General features: G+C 36.0%; 1 protein-coding gene across 1 annotated transcript in view; it reads left to right on the top strand.

The window, feature by feature from the left end:
* THOC1 (THO complex subunit 1) overlaps positions 1-20,068 on the top strand; it is a 40,333-nt gene that overhangs the window by 10,224 nt on the left and 10,041 nt on the right. Inside the window, exons 8-12 of the mRNA XM_019741212.2 lie at positions 3,843-3,925; positions 6,591-6,664; positions 11,990-12,098; positions 13,765-13,896; positions 18,354-18,454. Coding sequence (XP_019596771.1) covers positions 3,843-3,925; positions 6,591-6,664; positions 11,990-12,098; positions 13,765-13,896; positions 18,354-18,454 — 499 coding nt within the window. The remainder of the gene's footprint in view (positions 1-3,842; positions 3,926-6,590; positions 6,665-11,989; positions 12,099-13,764; positions 13,897-18,353; positions 18,455-20,068) is intronic.

Genomic DNA, 20,068 nt, shown 5'->3' with positions numbered 1-20,068 from the left:
AGTATGACTGAAATTTTTAACTTAATGAAAATTATGGTATGTGCTATACTGAGTAACAAATAGAGAACAGACAAAGTTTTTTTAAAGTAGTCAATGCTGAATGGTCAGCCCGGTTTGTTCACTAACTTAATGACTTGATCTAGCATTCTGGCGTGTTTTTTTTAACTTTTTGTTTTGAAATAACTTTAGACTTGAAAAAGAATTGCAAAGATAATAAAGAGAATAAATACCTAAATAACTTTAACCTAATGTTAACCTCCCACATAACTGTAGTACTGTTACCAAAACCAAGAAAACAACATTGGTATAGCACTGTTAACTAAAGAGTTTGTGTGGATTTTACTAATTTTATCACTACTTTCTTTTTTTCTATTTAAGGAGCTAACCCAGGATCCCATATTGCATTTAGTTGTCATGTTGCTTTAATCTTCCTAATCAGTGAGAGTTCCTGAGAGTTTGCTTATTTTTGCATGACCTTGATACTTTTGAAGAGCACTAGTTAGATATTATAATGACGACCAGGGTAAAGAGAGTAGAGGACACGCTAGAGAGGAGCTAATGAATTTATTAGCAATATCTAATCAATTTATTTAGCAATATGTAATAGCAAAAAACAAAGGCATTTAAAAGAATGTGCTAATGACAGAAAGTAAAGGTGGTTAAGACTAAGTTATATACATTGATAACAATGTCACGTCAAAGGAGTATATATACATACAAGTTTAAGAGGTCTCAACATATGTTTACTATTGATCAAAAGTCACTTGGCTAAATATGCAAATAACATCAGTAGGGAGTATCCAAAAGCAGTAATAAATTTTATAGGATAGTAACTATTGCAGTAGATGCCAGAAGCTCACCAAACCATTGGAAAAACAACAGTGGAAAGGTCAGGAATCAAAACCTTGCCAGGTCTTCAGTGGGGAAAGCTGAGGTGTCTCCCACTGCTGCTTGTTAGTTCCCAAGAATTTTGCTATTGTTGCGTTGCTGTTGTTGTTGCTGGAAATTAGGGTGTCTCCTGATGCTGCAAGCTGCAAGTTGCATACAAGTTCCCTAAATGCTAACAAGTTCTTAAGAAGGCTAACTTTGGGGAACAACACTGGGGAGGTTGGGAACCAACCAGATCTCACTAGGTCCATGCCTGGAAGTCAGGGCATCTCCTGGTATTGTAAGCTGCATGTTGTATACAAGTTCCCATGATGCTAGAATAATGAAGAATCACCAGTGACAAAAGATGAAATTACACTGCCAACTGAGGTCTGTCTTACATATTTTTTCAGATGTACGTTAGAGCCAAGCTCCTGTTCCTGCCTCCCCCTCAGGGAATCGCCAGTTCTTGGAGGGTCTGGCAGTTACTCTGATAAAAATATTGTTTATCCGGCTGAAGGGCCAGTTCATTCAGACAAACAATACTTACTGTTTTCGCCTGGGACCATCGGCCCAAAGCCTTCCAGAGCTTGGCAACGTGCCTGTCACGTCATTCTGATATAACTTAGTTAACTTCTCTACCTCATCTGCTGATGCAGGCAAAATAGACAAAAAAACAACTCAGAGTTAATCTGGAACAAACCTCACATGCAGTCCTCCACATGCGAGGGAACAAAAAACTAACCAGTACCTCATGTGAGGGAACCCCACATGCAGTATCTCATGTGGGGGAAGAAAAAGCTAACAGACAAAAGATAACATCAGCCATTGAAGGCAAATTTTCTCAACATCTTCCCTACAGATACTTTGTAGGATTAATTTAGGTTTGTCTAGAGGTTTTTCATAATTAAATTAAGATTATTTATGGATTTTGGGGAAGAAGCCGACAGATGGTGTGTTCTTCTCAGTGCATCATTTCAACATGATGTTGATATGTCTTATTATTAGTGATGTTATCCTTGATCACTGTATTTCTCTGCTGCAAAATTACTATTTTTCCCTTTGTAATTAATATTTGGAGGGAGATACTTTGAGGCTTTGCAAATACTCGTTTTCTCCTTACACCTTTGCTCACTGATTTTAGTAGTACATATTCGTCAGTAGATTTTGCTTTCAGTGATTGTTATTAGGTTGTCCTGGTGGTGATTTTCTATTTCATTCTTTCTACATTTATTAATTGCTATTCTTCTATAAGGAAGATTTGTCTCTTCTCCTTTATTTATTCAATTATCTATTTCAGTATGAACTCATGGATAATTTATTCTCTGGGTTATAATCCCATAATATCATTATTTACTTTTGTTACTCAAATTGTTCTAGTTTTGCCCATTAGGAATTCTTTCAAGTTTTCCTGGTATGAGAAGACAGTCCAGGCTCATTTTATGTTTTCCCTGTTTCAGCTCTGAAATCACATGCTTCTCCAAAGAGCCTGATTTCTTTTATGTAAGAATGGTACTTAGAAGCCAAAATCTGCTAATATGCTAATTGCTACTGGGGTGTCACTTCTTCTAGGCCCTCTTAGTGAACATAGCTAGGAAAGCTACGTATGTATACAAACCCGTGTATACATAAACATCTATATTTCTATATCTATCTGAAAGGGGTTCCTGGACGCATTTCCCACATGGGGTTACAAGTGGCTTCACCACACCAACAAGCAGTTGAATTCAACTCAATTCTGACACTGTCTATGTACCCAGAGATAGCATCAGATTCCACAGGTAAAGGGCTCAGTCCCACAAGAGTGCCCTCCACTTCAGACGCCAGTTACAAGCCCTGAACCACTGGCTATAAATCAGAGGTTCCCACACAACCCTCCTTGGGTTCAATTAATTTGCTATAAAGGCTCACAATTCAGAAAACCCATGTATGTACTGGATTACCAATTTATTACAGAGAATATATTAAAACATATGAATCAACATCCAAATGAAGAGATACATAGGCTGAAGTCTCAAACAAAGGAGCTTCTGTTCTCATGGAGCTTTGGAGCCCAGCATAATGGCACATGGAAGCTTTCTGGTTCCCCAACTTGGAGGCTCTCCGATAAAGATGACAACGAGCTGTCCCTTTGGGTTTCATGGAGGCTTCATTACATAGTCATGATTCACTAAGTCATTGGCCATTGGCAGTTGATTAGATGTCAAACCGTTCTCCTCTCTCTCCCCAGAAATCACAGGGTGGGACTGAAAGTTCCAATTCTCTAATCACCCAGTTGGTTGTATTGGCAAACAGTCCCTCTCCCCTTTGGTGGGAGTCCAAAAGTCACCCCTTTAACGAGAAACAGCATTGTTGCTCTCATCACTTAGGAAATTCTAAGGGGTTTGAGAGCTATGAGCTAGGAACTGTGGATGAAGACCAAGTATATCTGAGAAATATATTTTGGTCATCTGAATGACCAAATGTATATATTTCTTACATATCACACTGTCTCTATTTTTAAATGACCAACAGCAAAAACCATGACATCATACTAGTATTTCTGAGTTTATCCAGTAGACCTGCTTATTTTTAATTTCTTTCTCTGACAATGAGAAACCTGGCTCTCATTAACTACAATATATTTACCATAAATATTATTCCATACTCTCACTTTTTGATACAATTTTTATCTGATTCAGAAAAATTATAAGTTACATACTGCATTATATAAAATTGTTCTTAAATATTCATGAATAACAAATCAACTCTATTTGTTATAATGTATGTAGAATTCTATGCACTCTAAAGGCACCTTTAAGAAATGAATTTTACAAAGGATTTGAAAATCCAAGAGTGGTATTTCTGGCTTGATCTTTGGCTTAGTTGTGGATTTATCATTTTCTATATTTTGGTTTTATGACAACAAAGTTATATTCTTAAATAAATTTAGGCGTTTGGTGGATTTGCTTTGAATTTATTTTTTTTTTTAATAGGTCTTAACTTGCAGAGTCAGTTTAATCTGGAAAATGTCACTGTTTTCAATACCAATGAGCAGGAAAGCACCTTGGGTCAGAAGGTAAGGCTGATATGAGATCTAACGGAGCATGTTTATAAGTTTGTTGTTGAGATAACTCATATGAATGAGTCTTCTAAGTTAAAATTTTTTTTTTAATTTTTAAACCTTTATTTCCAATATATAGAAATAATGTGTATTTTGTGTTAAAAATGCAAACAAAATTGAAATATTTAAAATAGAAAGTACAGCTACCCATAATCCAAAGCCCCAAAGGTAACCACTGTTAGCATTCACTGTCTTCACTATCTAGCCTTACAGAACTTTTTGTATAATGTAGTTTTATTCCAAAAATGAGGACATATATATTGTTCTGCAATTCACTTTCTTCTTTTAGCAGTACAAAATGGGTACATTTTTGCATCAGATGTTTGGATATGTCTCAGGTTCATGGCTCATGATAATTCTTTGGATATATCACAATCCACTGTCAGTGGGTATTTAGATAATCTTTAACAGTGAAAAAATTGTTCGCAGCATTATACTGAATAGTATTGTGTATATCATTGCTATATTATGCAGGTGTCTCCATTTTGATAAGTGAAATTTCTATGTCAAAATATATGCATATATCAGGTTTTGATAGCTGTTGCCCAATTACTTCTCAAAAAGGCTGTACCTGTTTATACTACCGCCAGTGGCACATAGAGAAAGCGTACCACTTTCCCACAGCCTCATGCCAACCCTGGGAATTACCAACTTTTAACAATCTTTGCTTAATTAATACGTACTTGAAAAGCAAGTCGTCTTTACTTGAACTTACCTTCCTTGGTTTTTAATGAAGTCAAGAAACTTACTGTATGTTTATTGGGATTTATTTTTCTTTGCTGATTTGAAGCAGTGAGGAAGAGAATTATCTCTTCATGCCATTTGCCCAATTTACTGTTGAATTGTCTTTTTCTTACTGATGTGTAGAAGCTCATATGGAATGTTATTAATTTATTATCTACCATATGTTGATACATTTTTTTCTCCGTTTATACTTTTTCCTGTAACTTTATGGTGCCTTTGCTCTGTGAAACTTAAATTTGCATATAAACATTTGTTGGTCTTTTTATTGTGTCTGGCCTATTGTGTGATGCTAAGGCTTCCATTCTGCAAGATTATATCAGTCCCTTTGTTTTTTTCTCGTGCATTTATGATTTTATTTTTTCTTTGAACTCATTAAACCCAGCAGCAACACTGGAGTTTGGACTAAATTTAGTTATAATTTCATTTTTTCCAAACAGCATGCCAGCTATCTCAGAACCATTTGTTAAATAATCCATTATTTGCCCACTGATTTTGAAAAGGACATCAGCTATAATCAACTTTATTTTCAAAGATTATGATATATCTGGAAGACAATCCTGAGTTGGCAAATTTCTGGACATTCAGCATCTATTCTTCAATTAGGAGCAAGTTATAAAGTTTAAAAAATTAATTAAATATAACTAATATCACTGTAGCTTAATCAGACTAATTTATTTCTTAAAGTCTAATCATTATAAATTTGGAAATGATACTGACTTTGCTTAAGATTTTTCAGAATCTTATCTTTCACCTTTATGTATCGTTTAGGTACTTCTTAGACTATTCCATGTAAACTTATTTTGATCTTTTTCAATATAGAGCTGGACACCCAGCATATCCTATCGTGTTCTCAGATAACAAGTGTTCTATGTGGGGGTTGGGAGGATTTCCATGGTCAAATTAAAGGTCAGGATAAAAACTACTTAAATTCACTTTAAGAGTTATTTACTGCAGTTTTTAGAGTCCTTAATATACTAATGATTTTCTCAGTTCTCTAAAAGGTCATTGTATATGAGGTGTGATCAAAAATACGGTGAATGTTTAAATTTTTAAAAATTATTACAGTAAAAGACACATTGCCATTAATTCCTCTCAAAATACTTGCCCTGTCTTCAAACATACTTATCCCATCGTTCTTGCCACTTTCTGAAGCAGTTCTGGAAGTCCTGTTTCGTGAGTGGCTTTACTTCATCCTCCATCATGACAGTGCTCCGTGTCACACATCGCTTCTGGTGCGGCAATTTCTGTCAAATAAAAACATTACGGTGTGTTCTCATCCACCTACTCACTGAATCTGACACTATGCGACTTCTGGCTCTTCCCCAAAGTCAAAATGACCATGAAAGGAAAACATTTTGAATTGATTTGGGACAACATCAAGGCTGCCACAATGGTGCAACTAAAGACACTCACAAACTAGGACTTCCAGAACTGCTTCAGAAACTGGCAAGAACAAGGATAAGTGTGTTCAAAGCGAGGGGAAATATTTTGTGGGGGATTAATGGCAATGTGTCTTTTACTGTAATAATTTTTTTTTAATTTAAACATTCACTGTATTTTTGGTCACACCTCATATATTTCCAAAACGTATTTTTGCATAGACCCTTTATTCCCAGAGCGAATCTATGTTTGGGGAAATACTGGTTTAAAACTTCTCACATTGTCATCATTGACTATCTTACATCATTGTCATACTGCTCTTGAGTTCTCAGATCCCTGTCACACAGAATTCCCATTGCTTTAAACTGTAGGTCTAGAGAGTTACTGTGACTAGACATCTTCACTAATGGTTGTCCACCAGTGTGTGTGACATTATTTTAGCATTTACCTTCTACCTAACAACTTCACAACAGACTGTACATTTTTTTAAATTTAGCACACTGAAGATAGAGAAGAAGGAATGGATGTGGAAGAAGGTGAAATGGGAGATGATGAAGCTCCAACAACTTGGTGAGTTTTTAGAAGTTCAGATTTCTTGATTTACAAAGATAACACCTTAATGACTTATTGAGTACCAGGGTGAGAAGGTACACAAGGAGGTAGGAAATCATTCTTATGTATTGTTTTTATTTGTAACTTTCATTTATATTACTTAAAATTCTAAATCCTAAATCACTAATGGGCTGTATCAGTTGGTTTCTAAATTGTGTGTGGACAGTTCATTGTTTAAACAGCCTGCCTTATATATATTCATAACATTTGAAAAACCAGCTACAAGCAGCCTCCGCACTCCTCCCCTCTCCCTTCCAAGTAGCTTTGTGGACTCAATGCCTCTGGGTATTGAACTGACTATTTAATGAGGTAGGAGGGACAAGAAACTTTTCTTTCCTCCCCTGTGTTCCCTCCTATCACTATTTCTCATCTCATCCTCTATAATCCAATGCTTTCTTTCCAAATAATTTCTTCCTAATGCTGGTTAAAAGCAGTGAGTAAGAGAAAGTGAAGGTATGAAGAAACACTTTCACTAACATTCTTCCAGGTGTCTGAGGTGACAAAAGTTATCATCATCAGTTACAATTGAAAGACTTTCCAAAAGATCAAGAAGAGGTTCCTATATCTGCACAGGGAGATGTAGTCCTATCATCCCAAATCTCAGTAATTCAAATATGTATCCCCAAAGAAACATTGAAAGTAGTGTGGCTCCAGGCTTAATTCCAATATTTCCTAGTCATATAACCTTGAGCAAACTACTTAACCTCTATGCAACACAGTTGCAGAGCCTTTAAATGCAGTGGTGCCACCTACCTGCTTCAGTTATTGAGAGGATTAAATGAGATGCTAATTGGAAGTGGTCTATTAAGGCCCTTGGTTGTTATCCTTATTATGACTATAGTTGTTAATGTTATATAGAGTGATTTACGTAAAGCACTTAGAACACTGTCTATTCAGTATCTAGTAGCTATTATAATTTTTTGGTTTTTTGTTATGTGCATGTGGATAGAGTAGGCTTTTAGGGTCTGACCTGCAAAAGGGTGTTGAGCCAAGATATTAGGCTCCAAAATAACAGGTCACCTGAGATGTAGACAGAGGACCAAAAACAAACTCTGACCAATGCAGCTTTTTCTAGTTAGACCCTGCCTAAGCCTGTGTAGACAATTCAGCTCCCTTGGTGATGTTCATAAACTAGCTGCAGGAAAATCACTTGAACAGGACTCAACACTCAACTGCCTCTCAGTCTGTCACAATCACTATTTTTTGAATAGAGGAAGAAATTGTATGAGGAATTACTTTGTGACCAGCTATATCACCAGACTTTCTTAGACAGCAGTTTGTAAAGAACACGTGACTCATGTATCTATAATATGAAGCCCATTTCAGATTTGACTGAAATACACCAATAAAAATTTTTGTATTAAAAAAATTTTCAATGTATAAAATCCTATAAAATCATCAACTTAACATTTAAAAAATACAGTAGTCCTCCGCTTTATTTGTGGAGAATGTGTTCTAAGACATTCCCAGTGGATGCCTAAAATTGCATGTAGTACCAAACCCTATATATACTCTTTTTTCCTACACACATATACCTGTGATAAAATTTAATTTATAAATTAGGCACAGTAAGAGATTAACAACAACTAATAATAAAAGAATAGTTATAACTGTACTGTAATAAAAGTTATGTAAATGTGGTCTGTTTCTCTTAGAAAATGTCTTATTGTACTATCTTCATCCTTGTGATGATGTGAGGTGATACAACAGCTGCATGATGAAATGAAGTGAGGTGAATGACATGGGCATTATGACGTAGCTAGGCTACTATTGACCTTCTGATGATAAGGGTTAGTTGAACACCAGTACTGCTATTTAGCGACAATCTGATAACCAAGATGGTTACTAAGTGACTAATGAGCGGGTAGTATATACAGTGTGGATACACTAGACAAAGGGGTGGCTCTTGTGCTGGGCAGGACGGAGCGCCATGGCACGAGATTTCATCACACTACTCCAAACAGTTCACAATTTAAAACTTGTTTATTTCTGGAATTTTCTATTTAGTATTTTTGGACCATGGTTGATCACAGGAAACTGAAACCATGGAAAGGGAAGCCACAAATAAGGAGAGACTACTGTATGTTTTTATAGAATATCTTGGTTAAAATAGTTGCAAAACAGTGTATTTTAGATAGTGACTCTCTAATTTGTAATATAATAAGTAGTTACATTTACTTTGTGTGGATAAATACAAAATCCAAAAGTATCTGTGGAATGGTGAAGGTGGAAGGCAAATTGCAGAAGTTGAAACATGAAAGGAAGGTAAGGAAGTCGTGAACATTGAATGTAAATAAATCTTTCAAGAAGTTTAGCCATGAAAGAAAAGAGAGGGGGGCAGAATCTGGTGGAGAGAAATAGAACCATCAAGAGAGAGGATTTTTTAAAAAAACATTAGTCCTCAACTGTAAAAATTTCCTAGTGGTAATTAATATATATATATATTCCGTAAGGTACTTCAAACACATACCAGGCCAACTACTCGTAAAGATAAGAGGAGAGAGATCAGAAACCTTTACAGGTAGGAGATTATAATTAGCAACTTAGAATAGATTGTTATTGGTATTAAACATTAAATTAGCTATGAGCTTCCTGGCAACTGAGACAAAAAGGGACATATAATGTTTATATAATTCTCATTCTCTAATTAGACGTAACTTACCAGTTTTCTTATGAGACAAAATTCCCTGGTACTTCAAAAGGTATTTATCCTTATATGTGGTAACTGAGTAACGTGTGTGTGTGTGTGTGTGTGTGTGTGTGTGTGTGTGTGTGTGTGAGCGAGAGAGAGAGAGAGAGAGAGAGAATTTGTATGCATATAAATAAATACTCTCAAATAGTTTTGTTTCCAAACCGTTCTTTCATTAAGTATACAGAACTATACAAATATTGGTTATTGTATTATTTCATGAGTACAAATAATTTGTTTTGTATATGGCTGTTTCTTGTTCTATTTTACTTTCACATTTTAGGAAATGTATTTTCTGCGGCTTTTTTATTTTATTTTCAATCCAGAGAAAACCCAGACCAATAATCTTACTGTTGTAGATACTGAAGTTTTTGATTATAGAACAGTTGATGTTCAGATAATTGTTTTTCCTGGTCTCAGGGTTGTTACTAGGGAAGAGTTTAAAAAGAGCAAAAGTTAACATGCCCATTAGTCTTTCGAGTATTGTTGGTTCTTGATAAAACTTTTGTCAGGAGCTAGATTTTTGTCAATTAAAAATTGTCAGTATTCTTCATTATTGTTTTGAAGCAAAATCCACTTGAGGTACTGGCAGTTACTGTAGCAAATTTTGCATTCTTTTATCAAAATTAGCTAAGCTTGCTAAATTATTTACCTGACTTTACAGGTAATGTAAGCCATTGTAAGCATAATTACAAGCCTATTTTGTAAAATAAAATGTATGAGCTTTGTGACTGCTATTTCCTTGTAGACCAAGGGCTTTTTCAATTACTTCCAAGTTCAAAGCTCTGTTCCAGGCAGTTAAGTTGTCAGAATTGTGAATGTAAGATAAGTGATGTGTTACTATGTATGTAGATGTTTGTATGTTTTTCTTGAATTGATACGCCAATTGATATAAATGTAAACTAATAAAATTATTCTTTAAGTGGATATTTCATGACATTGACTTGAAGTTTGTCCTCTTAACCATATGAATTAAATTCCTGTGGTGAGATTTTTTTATCAGTGTGCCTCCATATGTTTTGCTAAATACTTTTCCTTTGTTCTTTCCTAGATCATTAATATACCTTTCAGACTTCTGCTAGAAAACTGAATTTTACACTATAAAATTATTTTATACATTTTTAACTCTTATTTTATAAAGAAACTAAGGCATCTTTCAGTCTTTTAAACATTCATCCCCCCTCCAAAAACTTTTAAAAAGTACATGGTAAAAATTGTGCTCACTTTATTTTGCAGTAATCTTTTAAAAGCATGATAGTATTGTCCTTGATGTTCCCTAGGCATCAGGAAAAGTCATTTTCAATATATCCATCCCAAAAATGAAGAGTGGGAAATTAACTTACTTCCTCTTATTGGCCAGAATGGAGATGGCAGGACTCTTAAGATCATGGTGCTGTGTGGATCCCTAAACCTACTTCCCGTTTCCCATATAAAATTTGTCTTACTTGGCATGTTTATATGGGCATGAAACTTAGAAAAAATACTAACTGCAATACATAGGTTCAACTTATTTTAAGGTTTATTTACAGAGAATGGAGTTAGGTAGTACACAACTGTTTACAGACAAAATTAATTTTATAGCAGTGATGCTGAAAATTTTTGTGGCTATTTAAGAACATGAAATACTCAGTACCTCAAGCATTTTTGACATATGGTTAATACTAACAGACTTAATTGGTTGTTTTGCATGATGTAAAGGAATTTGTTAAAAACAATCTCATTGATTTAAAAAGTGAAATGTTTGTTTTAACATTAAAAATTAAAACATTTTATAGCACAATGATTGTTAATTTGAAAATTAAAAGAATGTATATTGACACTAGATTTGTAACATAGTCCAATCAGAAATTGAATTAGTAATGCCATAACAAAGACACTAAAGAGAGGGCTTATTTTTGTAACACTAAGTTGATATGTACCTAATGTGTTTGTCTCATACTGGGACTTCTTAACTTAGAGTGTTGGTTAGGATATAATGCCTATGGCTTTTAGTGTAGTTTCAAATTAACTTTAGCTTAAACACCATAGAAGTTGACTTTTTTCTAATATAAAAGTCTAGAGACAGTTCAGAGCTAATACAGAAGCACTCCTTAGGGAGAGTGCCTAGGGACCCATGTTCCCTTTAACGTTTTGTTCCGTCATCCTTTGGTGTTTGCTCTTTTTCCTATAGTCCAGGATGGCTCATCATCACACCTGCATTCTAGCCAGCAGAAAGGAAAAAAGGAAAATAGTACACATGGCCCAAGTCATAGGTCACATATGACTTCCACTGTCTACTGATTGGCCAGAATTTAATCACATGGCCACACCTTGCTGCAAGGGAGGTTGGGAAACAGTCTTTGATTCTGAATAATCATGTATCCAGCCAAAATTCAGGGATTCCATCACTGTAGATAAACTGTCTATTTATTAATTTTCCCTGCAATTATTTATAAACATTTATAAGTATTTATGAATGTGCACTTTTCTGGGGAAAGAAACCATAGCTTTCATCAACTTATTAAAAGCGTTTGTGACCCAAGAAAAGTTAAGAGCGGTCAGATATTTCTAGAAGAACTTAAATGATTTATTTAATATATCGTTTATTTTATTAGCTCCATTCCAATTGATTACAACCTGTATCGAAAATTCTGGTCACTTCAGGATTATTTCAGGAACCCTGTGCAATGCTATGAGAAGATTTCATGGAAAACTTTTCTCAAGGTGAGTTGCCAATCCCAGACTACCAAAAGCCCAATGTTTTATAGCTAATGGCAGAGCCAAAACTTGAATCTTGTCCAGCATACTTTTTACTATAATTCTACCTCTTACATTTTTTTCTTTTTTTTTTTTTTTAGATTTTATTGGGGAAGGGGAACAGAACTTCATTGGGGAACAGTGTGTACTTCCAGGCCTTTTTTTTCCCAAGTCAAGTTGTTGTCCTTTCAATCTTAGTTGTGGAGTGTGCCGTTCAGCTTCAAGTTGTTGTCCTTTCAGTCTTAGTTGTGTAGGGCGCAGGTCAGCTCCAGGTCCAGTTGCCATTGCTAGTTGCAGGGGGCACAGCCCACCATCCCTTGTGTGGGAGTCGAACTGGCAACCTTGTGGTTGAGAGGACACGCTCCAACCAAACTGAGTCAGCGGCAGCTCAGCTCAAGGTGCCGTGTTCAATCTTAGTTGCAGGGGGCGGAGCCCACCATCCATTGCGGGACTCGAGGAATTGAACCAGCAACCTTGTGGTTGAGAGCCCACTGGCCCATGTGGGAATCAAACCGGCAGCCTTCGGAGTTAGGAGCATGGAGCTCTAACTGCCTGAGCCACCGGGCCGGCCCCTACCTCTTACATTTTTATACTTGTTTCAATATATGGAAGCTACATTGTAAATTGAACAATTTTGTGGAGTTTTTAAATGACTTGAGGATTTAAAAGTTAGTAATTACAACCTTAGTTTTGTTTTTATGTTTTTACACAGTGAGTATTGTTAACATGAATTGATTAATTTTTTACAGAATACATCCTGTTTTTACTTTGCACAAAACTACTTCAGCTTTCCTGTTAGAAAAGGGGTCTGTAAACTATGGGCTTGGACCAAATCTAGCAAACTGCCTGTTTTTGTAAGCAAAGTTACATGGGCACAAAACCACACCCATTCATTTACATATTATCTGTTGATGTTTTGTGCTATAATAGCAGATTTGAGTACTTGCAGCTAAGACCATATGAGCCATATAATCTAAAATACTTTCTGACACTTTATAGAAAAAATTTGCTAAGCCCTTTTTATAAGAATTCTCTATATTTCTTTTTTTATGACTACTTTAAGATCATGTGTCCTTTTTCAAGGACAAAATCCAAGGTTAATAGGTAGCTCTTAAAAGTAAGATAGTGTAAGCTCTGTGTTATTTTTTAAGTTTTTATTTTATATGCAATATCTTTTTTTAGCCACCATCCAAATCCAGATTAAGTGGTGAGTGAGAAATCATCTGGAATTGCCCTTCAACTAGATAGGATTTGACATCATTGTTTTGTTTTTTCGCAGTCTTTAGAACAAGAAATGCTTGAGAGTTTCCACAGCTGATTAAACAGCTATGTCACTTGTACATTTCTGTATACTTGCAAAGCATCCCTTTCTGTTTGCCCCCACACAAACTGCATAAGAAATGCAGTTTTTCCCGGAGTAGAGAGTTTATTCCTACTCTTACAATACCATGGAATCTCATAGAAAATAGTTTTACTTTCATTTTGCTATCATAATTTTCTTGTTTAATGTGCCTTAAAATATACATATATCATTAACTGGGAATAAATTCTAGGTATTTTGATACAGAAAAGCACTAAACAAATGATTGGACAACAATGCCAAATAAAACTAATTGATATTTTTATTTTGCAGTATTCTGAAGAAGTTCTAGCTGTTTTTAAGAGTTATAAATTAGATGATACTCAGGCCTCAAGGAAAAAGATGGAAGAATTGAAAACAGGAGGGGAGCATGTATATTTTGCAAAATTTTTAACAAGTGAAAAGGTATAAATCTTTCTTTTTTATGAAGCATAATAAAAAGTGGTCTTTTGTTCTATTTCATTGATACACTTTTTAAGTTAAAATATTTTTGAGGGAACTTGAAAAGTTGATCTTAAAAGTTTTTGTAGAAAAGCAAAAAGCCAAGAGCAACTAAGAAAAATTTGAAGAAGGTGGGAATAGTTGTCCTATCTGATATTAAGACCTATAAATCTCTAGAAATTAAAACAGTGAGTAATTATCAGTATCGGGATAAAGAAGAAAACCATACTGGAACAATGAAAAGCCACATTGTAGGAAAGTTTGATATACAGAAGAGGTTACATTACAAATTAGTGAGGAAAAGATGGATTATTCTTAATAAATGTTGCTTAGACAAGTCATTGTCCATATGGAAAAAATAAAATTCCATCCATACTTTAGTACATGCACAAGGCTCAATTCCAGGTTAATTAAAAGCCTCATTAGAAAAGTAAAACTTTTAAACATTTAGAAGAAAAACTAAAATACGTACATTTAGAGTAGGAAAAGATTTCTTGAGCTACAAAAAGCACAAATCATGAGACCAAAAATCAATATATTTAATATTAAAATGTAAAAGTCTTGAATAGTAAAAGTTATCATAGACAAATAAAGACAAGCCACAAACTAGAAAACATTCACCACCTATATAACTGAAAAAAAATTAGTATTCTGAATATTCCATTGATCAAAAGACAACCCAATGGAAAATGGTATGCACAGGTAATTTACACGTGTAGAAACCTGAATGGCTAATAAGCTTATAAAAAATGCTAAATGTCTTTAGTAGCCAAAGAAATTACACTGATGAGATAATCATTTCACACTTATTAAATAGACAAAAATAAAAAAGACTGACAATAAATGGTATTGACAAAGGTGTGGAAAAAGGAAAACTTTCATGCACTGCTAGTAGTTGAAGTATAAATTCATACAACCACTTTGTAGAACAATTTTATAATAGCTAGTGAAGTTAAAACTTTTATTCCTAATGTGGCCCCTAGAGAATCACACAAGTGCACAAAGAAAATACATAAGGAGGTTCATTATTTGTAAGTTATGTGTTTGAAAGTGTAAGTTTGGAAACAACCTGAGTGTTCATGAGCAGGACTACGTGGCAAAGTTATACAACAGTTCTAGAAAGCACTGAAAATGAACCAACTAGAGCAGGGGGCAGCACATCTGGCTTCCTTTATTTTTGTAAATGAATTTTATTAGAGTACAGCCGTGCTCATTCATTTATGTACAGAGGGTGCCAAAAAATTTATACAGATTTTAAGAAAGGAAAAAACTGTTCAAATTGTAATACTCAATATATACTGATAACAAAATGTATACAACTCGTGTATACATTTTTTTGGCATCCCCGGTATAGTCTATGGCTGTTTTCTCGCTGCAACAGCAGAGATAAGTACTTGTGACAGAGACCTTACAATCCACAAAGCCTAAAATAATTTACTAACTGACTCTTAACAGAAATTTGCCAATTCCTGAACTAGAGCTGCATGTATTAAGTAGTATAAATATCAACATAATGTGTGGAAATAGCTTATTGCAGAATAATATGTATACGAGAGAGTTCAAAAACATGCAAAATACATTGATATTTACAGATACTTACATGTGTATTAATAGTATAAAATATGCATAGGAATCATAAACACCAAATGTATGATAGCACTTAAAACTATAGTGGGGCGGGTTATAGAGGGGGCTTCAACAGTTTCGACAATATCCTACTTTTTTAACAAATGTGGAGCAAGTGAAAATGTTAGGATTTGATATGTAACTAGATATTGGGACATGAATGTTGTATTACTTAACTATATACCTTTTGAACATTTAAAAAATTTCGTAATTTGAAAATTGGATAATTTGATCTTAGCTGATGTGTTAATGATGACAAATTAGTAAGGTTTTATTTCATGACAGTGCTCTTAATATTGTTTTCTAGCACAGATTTTTCAAGTATTTTGGGTTAAAGTGATAGAAATGGAAGATTTCATACTTTTTTTTTACCAGTAATATTGTTTACATGTACAATTTATTGACCGAAAGCATAAGGATAATTGGAAAGAATAGTGTGAGCCTTTTTAGAATAAATAGTGTCAGGAAGGCTGAGGCCTGACCTAAGATGTGCAGTTAAAGGCCCTTTGTTCAAGAAACAAAGATGACAAAGAAATATTTGACCCATTGCATCATGTAAATGGTGTAATTTTAAAAATAACCAAAGCAGAACTAGCAAATACATATTATGGGAGAAAGAAACAATTGTGTCAGTTTTAGTCTTAGCTCTCTCACTAGCTATGCAACCTTTCAGAGGTCACTTTAACTTCTTGGGGCGTAGTTTTCTTATGTATGATGGGAAGCAATTAGCTTGAATGATCACACTGCTACCATCCCACCTCTGAGTCTTGTTGACTCCTATTTTCAATCTGTTGTATCTATCAGAACACATTATTTTCCAACATAAATAAATGTGGTATGGGAGTTAAAGCCCAAGATAGATGAAGAGTTAGTAAGCAGGGCCCAGCCATGTTAGTTCATCTCTTCAAGCCAGTAGTAGTTCTCTCTCCACTCCAGACTGATTGAACTACTTACCGTCTTCAAACAGGCGAGTCTCTTTCTTGTCTCAGTCTTCGTACCTCCTATTTCTTTCTTCCCATGTACTCTCTAGTTTAGGTTTGCTCCTGTGGTTTATAGTTGCTGCTTTTTACCAGGAAGCCTTCCTGGGGTTGCAAAGGCAAATAGACGGACGGTGGAACCTCTGACTGAATTAGCCAACACTGGAGAAGAGCAGACTTTTTGGGGAAAACTGGTGTGTTTTATTTTGGGCATAAAATCTGACCAAGTGTCAGTTGAACATTCAAGTAGAGATACATAGTCGTTTCTTGAGTATACAGACTGGAGGTTAGGAATGAGATCTAGGTTGAAAGTGTAGATTTGGTCGTTATCAGCTTATACGTGGTAAAGAAGGAGAGTATAGACTAGAAAGAGAAGAAAGCATAAAACTGAATCTTGTAGAAAACCAGCATTTAAGAGAGAAGGAAGAGGAGAGAGGAAGAAGACTGAAGAGTGGCCTGTGAGATTGGAGAAAAACTAGAAAAGTATGACCTTGGGGAAGCCAGGCAGGATGAGGACTGTGAAAAGAGTGTTCATTGGATTTAACAACAAAAAAGTTATTAATGATCTTGGCAAAAACACTTTCGGTGGATTGGTGAACCAGAACGCAGGTTAAGGGTGAACTGGAAACCATGAGTGTATTCAGTTCTTTCCAGAATCTTTGCTGTTAAGGGAGGGTAAGTGGGGGCTGTAGGATCTCCTTGAGAAGTTATTTACTGCTAATTGAAAGGTGCTTGGAAAGAAAGGGTTGAAGATGCAGGTGCGGGGCAGGTACTTGATGGAACTCAGTTAACTTAGTAAGACTGGGATGTCCGGACGGAGGATTTCCTTAGCAATGAAGATGTTGTGACAAAAATGAGGAAAACAAGGGTGTGAGTGCAGCTGAAACTTCCAGTTTAATGAATGTTTCTTCTCCCCATTGAAGGTGGAGGTAGTTATCAAGCATGAGAGGGGTGTATGTAGTCAGTGGTGTTTTGGGTAAGTGGAAAGGGTTTGAAATACTTGCTGTGGCGAATAGGAGAGAATAGCCTTGGAGAGTAAGTTAAGATTGCTGATTGGAGACAAGAAAGAGTTTTAAGTCGCTCCTCTTGCAGCCTAGATTGGAAGCCTTCGTGTTGGTACAGAGAAGGGGGGTAACAATTGGTTTGATCTGAGGTTGCCGTTTTGCCCCGTCGATGTGACAGAGTGTGGGATAAGGGTGTTGAGGAAGTTGGCAAGAAAATGTTGAAAAAAAAGACCAGGAAGTCTAAACCAGGGGTCAGCCAGCTACAGCCCACCGGCCTCATCTAGCCCACCACCATTTTGTTTTCTTTCGTTTTTAACATTTTAAATGTTTATATAAGTACCTACATAATATCCATAATATGCCTCTTGGCTCACGTAGCCTAAAGTATTTACTCTTTGGCCCTCTAACAAAGTTTCCTGACCACTTATCTAGACTGAAATAGGTAAAAACAGGATGGGACTAATAGGCAGAAAATAGAGCGGTCCAGGTACATGAGGTCAGTAAGGTCCAGATGTTCGGTGTATTGGGATTAACTGAGTGACAGACCTGGAACGCAAGGTTACAGTGAGGACTGAGTGAACGACTTCAGAGCTGGGCAGCTGTGAGTGATAACTGATCCAGCTGTGGATTAAGGAATCTAAATGAAGATTTGCTACCCTATCCTGGGTGCATGCAGGAATGCCTCGCCTGCAGTGAGCTCTTAGCAAATGTTTTTCAATTGAAATCTTTCATTTCTATATTAGCATAGCCTGTATCTTTAGGCAAAACTTGAATTTAATGTGTTGTTTTGTGTATGTGCTTGTTTTTCGAGTAGTTGATGGATTTACAACTGAGCGACAGTAACTTTCGTCGACACATCCTACTGCAGTATCTCATTTTATTCCAATATCTCAAGGGACAGGTCAAATTCAAAAGGTAAGTTAAATGGGTAGTAAAGGTTTTATAAACCACAAAGAGAAGGACTTGTTTATTGATGCATTTCTATTACATATTGGGCTCATTTTATGTATAAGGGTCACATCTTTAAAACACTTCTTTTGCAGCAATATTAGATAATCAGGGGCTTTTGTTAGACTCGTAGAGGTTAGGACATTTGTTTTAGAGAAGAGGCGGTGACTGTATCCATTGTCCATGGGAGTCTTTCCTGCCGAGCCCTGGGGTTTCCTGGGAGTTCTCAGTTGTGTTGGTGGGAGGAGGTCTTCGCTCCAGACTGATCATCCCCATATCACTTCGCTCAGACCTTCTCCAAACCCGATTTGCAAACTAAGCCAGTAATCGTTTCACAAAGTATGGAGCTGTCTGAAAAAAATAAGAGTAAATGTATGAAACTCGGAGATAGGGAGGATTCGTTTCTTTGTGGTTTCAGAAAATCTAATCAGGACCTGTACTGTCTACCTGGACACCTCCACCTGGAGCACAGAGCACGTCCTCCTGTCCTAGCCGTACTTGAAGTAGTGCACACTTTTACTTTATGGCATTTTTGTTAAGTTTGAAAAGCCAGATTGTATTAGTTGTGCAACAACCTGGTTTTACTACCTGCTGGTTTCAGAACCCACTTTCATCACTCACTAGCTGCAGTTCAGCTCTTTCAGACTTGTAATTTTAAGATAACATGTAGCAAGCACTCAAAAATGTTATTTCTTATCCTTCTATCTGTTGTGGAGGTTTGGTAAAGCATAGTGGAAAGATCAAAGACTTTGGAGCCAGACCTAGGCTTGAATTCAGGCTTGTGGCCTTAGGCAAATCATTGAGCTTCTGTAGTCTGTTTAATGTGCACACGTACTTGTTCTGAGAATTGAATCAATAATGCATGGGAAATGCTCAGATCTTGGCACATGGTAGTTTATGAACATTTATTGGATGGCTCTAAAGCACCTAATACATATGAGAGCTGAATTAATGGGCTGCCTTCCTCCTTATGCAGGGTTTGGCGGGCTTTATTCCTTACATATTTTTTATTATATATTTTTTTCAACGGCAGTTTTGTAACTTTGACAATCAGCAGTTCTCTTCCACATTAACTGTTTGTAGATTTTTCAAAGTGCTGACAGGTCCATAGGTAACCAATACATAGAGCTTATTTGGTGACTCTCTTCATCCTCATTACGCTTTTGGGCATCCAGACCCAGATGCGGTGTGGGACGCTCCTTATTCCTTTGGCCCACACAGCTTTGTTGTCTGGTGTCAGTGTGCACATCTGGGGTTCCTGTTGCCTTCACGGCCAATTTCCGGATCTCTCTTGAGTGCCTGCGGGGCACACTTCTTGAAATTCACTCCATCGATATGCTTGGAATGTTGATGGTTAGTCTCTGGTCTCTACCTGGTTGATGGCAGAACAGCCCTTCTTCTCAAGACCCTTCGCAGGAGCCATCCTGCCTGGCCCACGTTGGAACGCTATTCATTATATTTTGAATGCATTTTAAAGGAATGTAACTGCTTTATCTAAATGCATCCCGTAGAGGAATATGTTAATATTGGATCAGAGGTTTTCATCCCATATTAAACTTACTTTAGGAAACATTCATTGCT

This window comes from Rhinolophus sinicus, linkage group LG09, assembly GCF_036562045.2.
Source record: "Rhinolophus sinicus isolate RSC01 linkage group LG09, ASM3656204v1, whole genome shotgun sequence".
NCBI lineage: Eukaryota > Metazoa > Chordata > Mammalia > Chiroptera > Rhinolophidae > Rhinolophus > Rhinolophus sinicus.
This window is presented reverse-complemented; position numbering and strand designations above follow the sequence as displayed.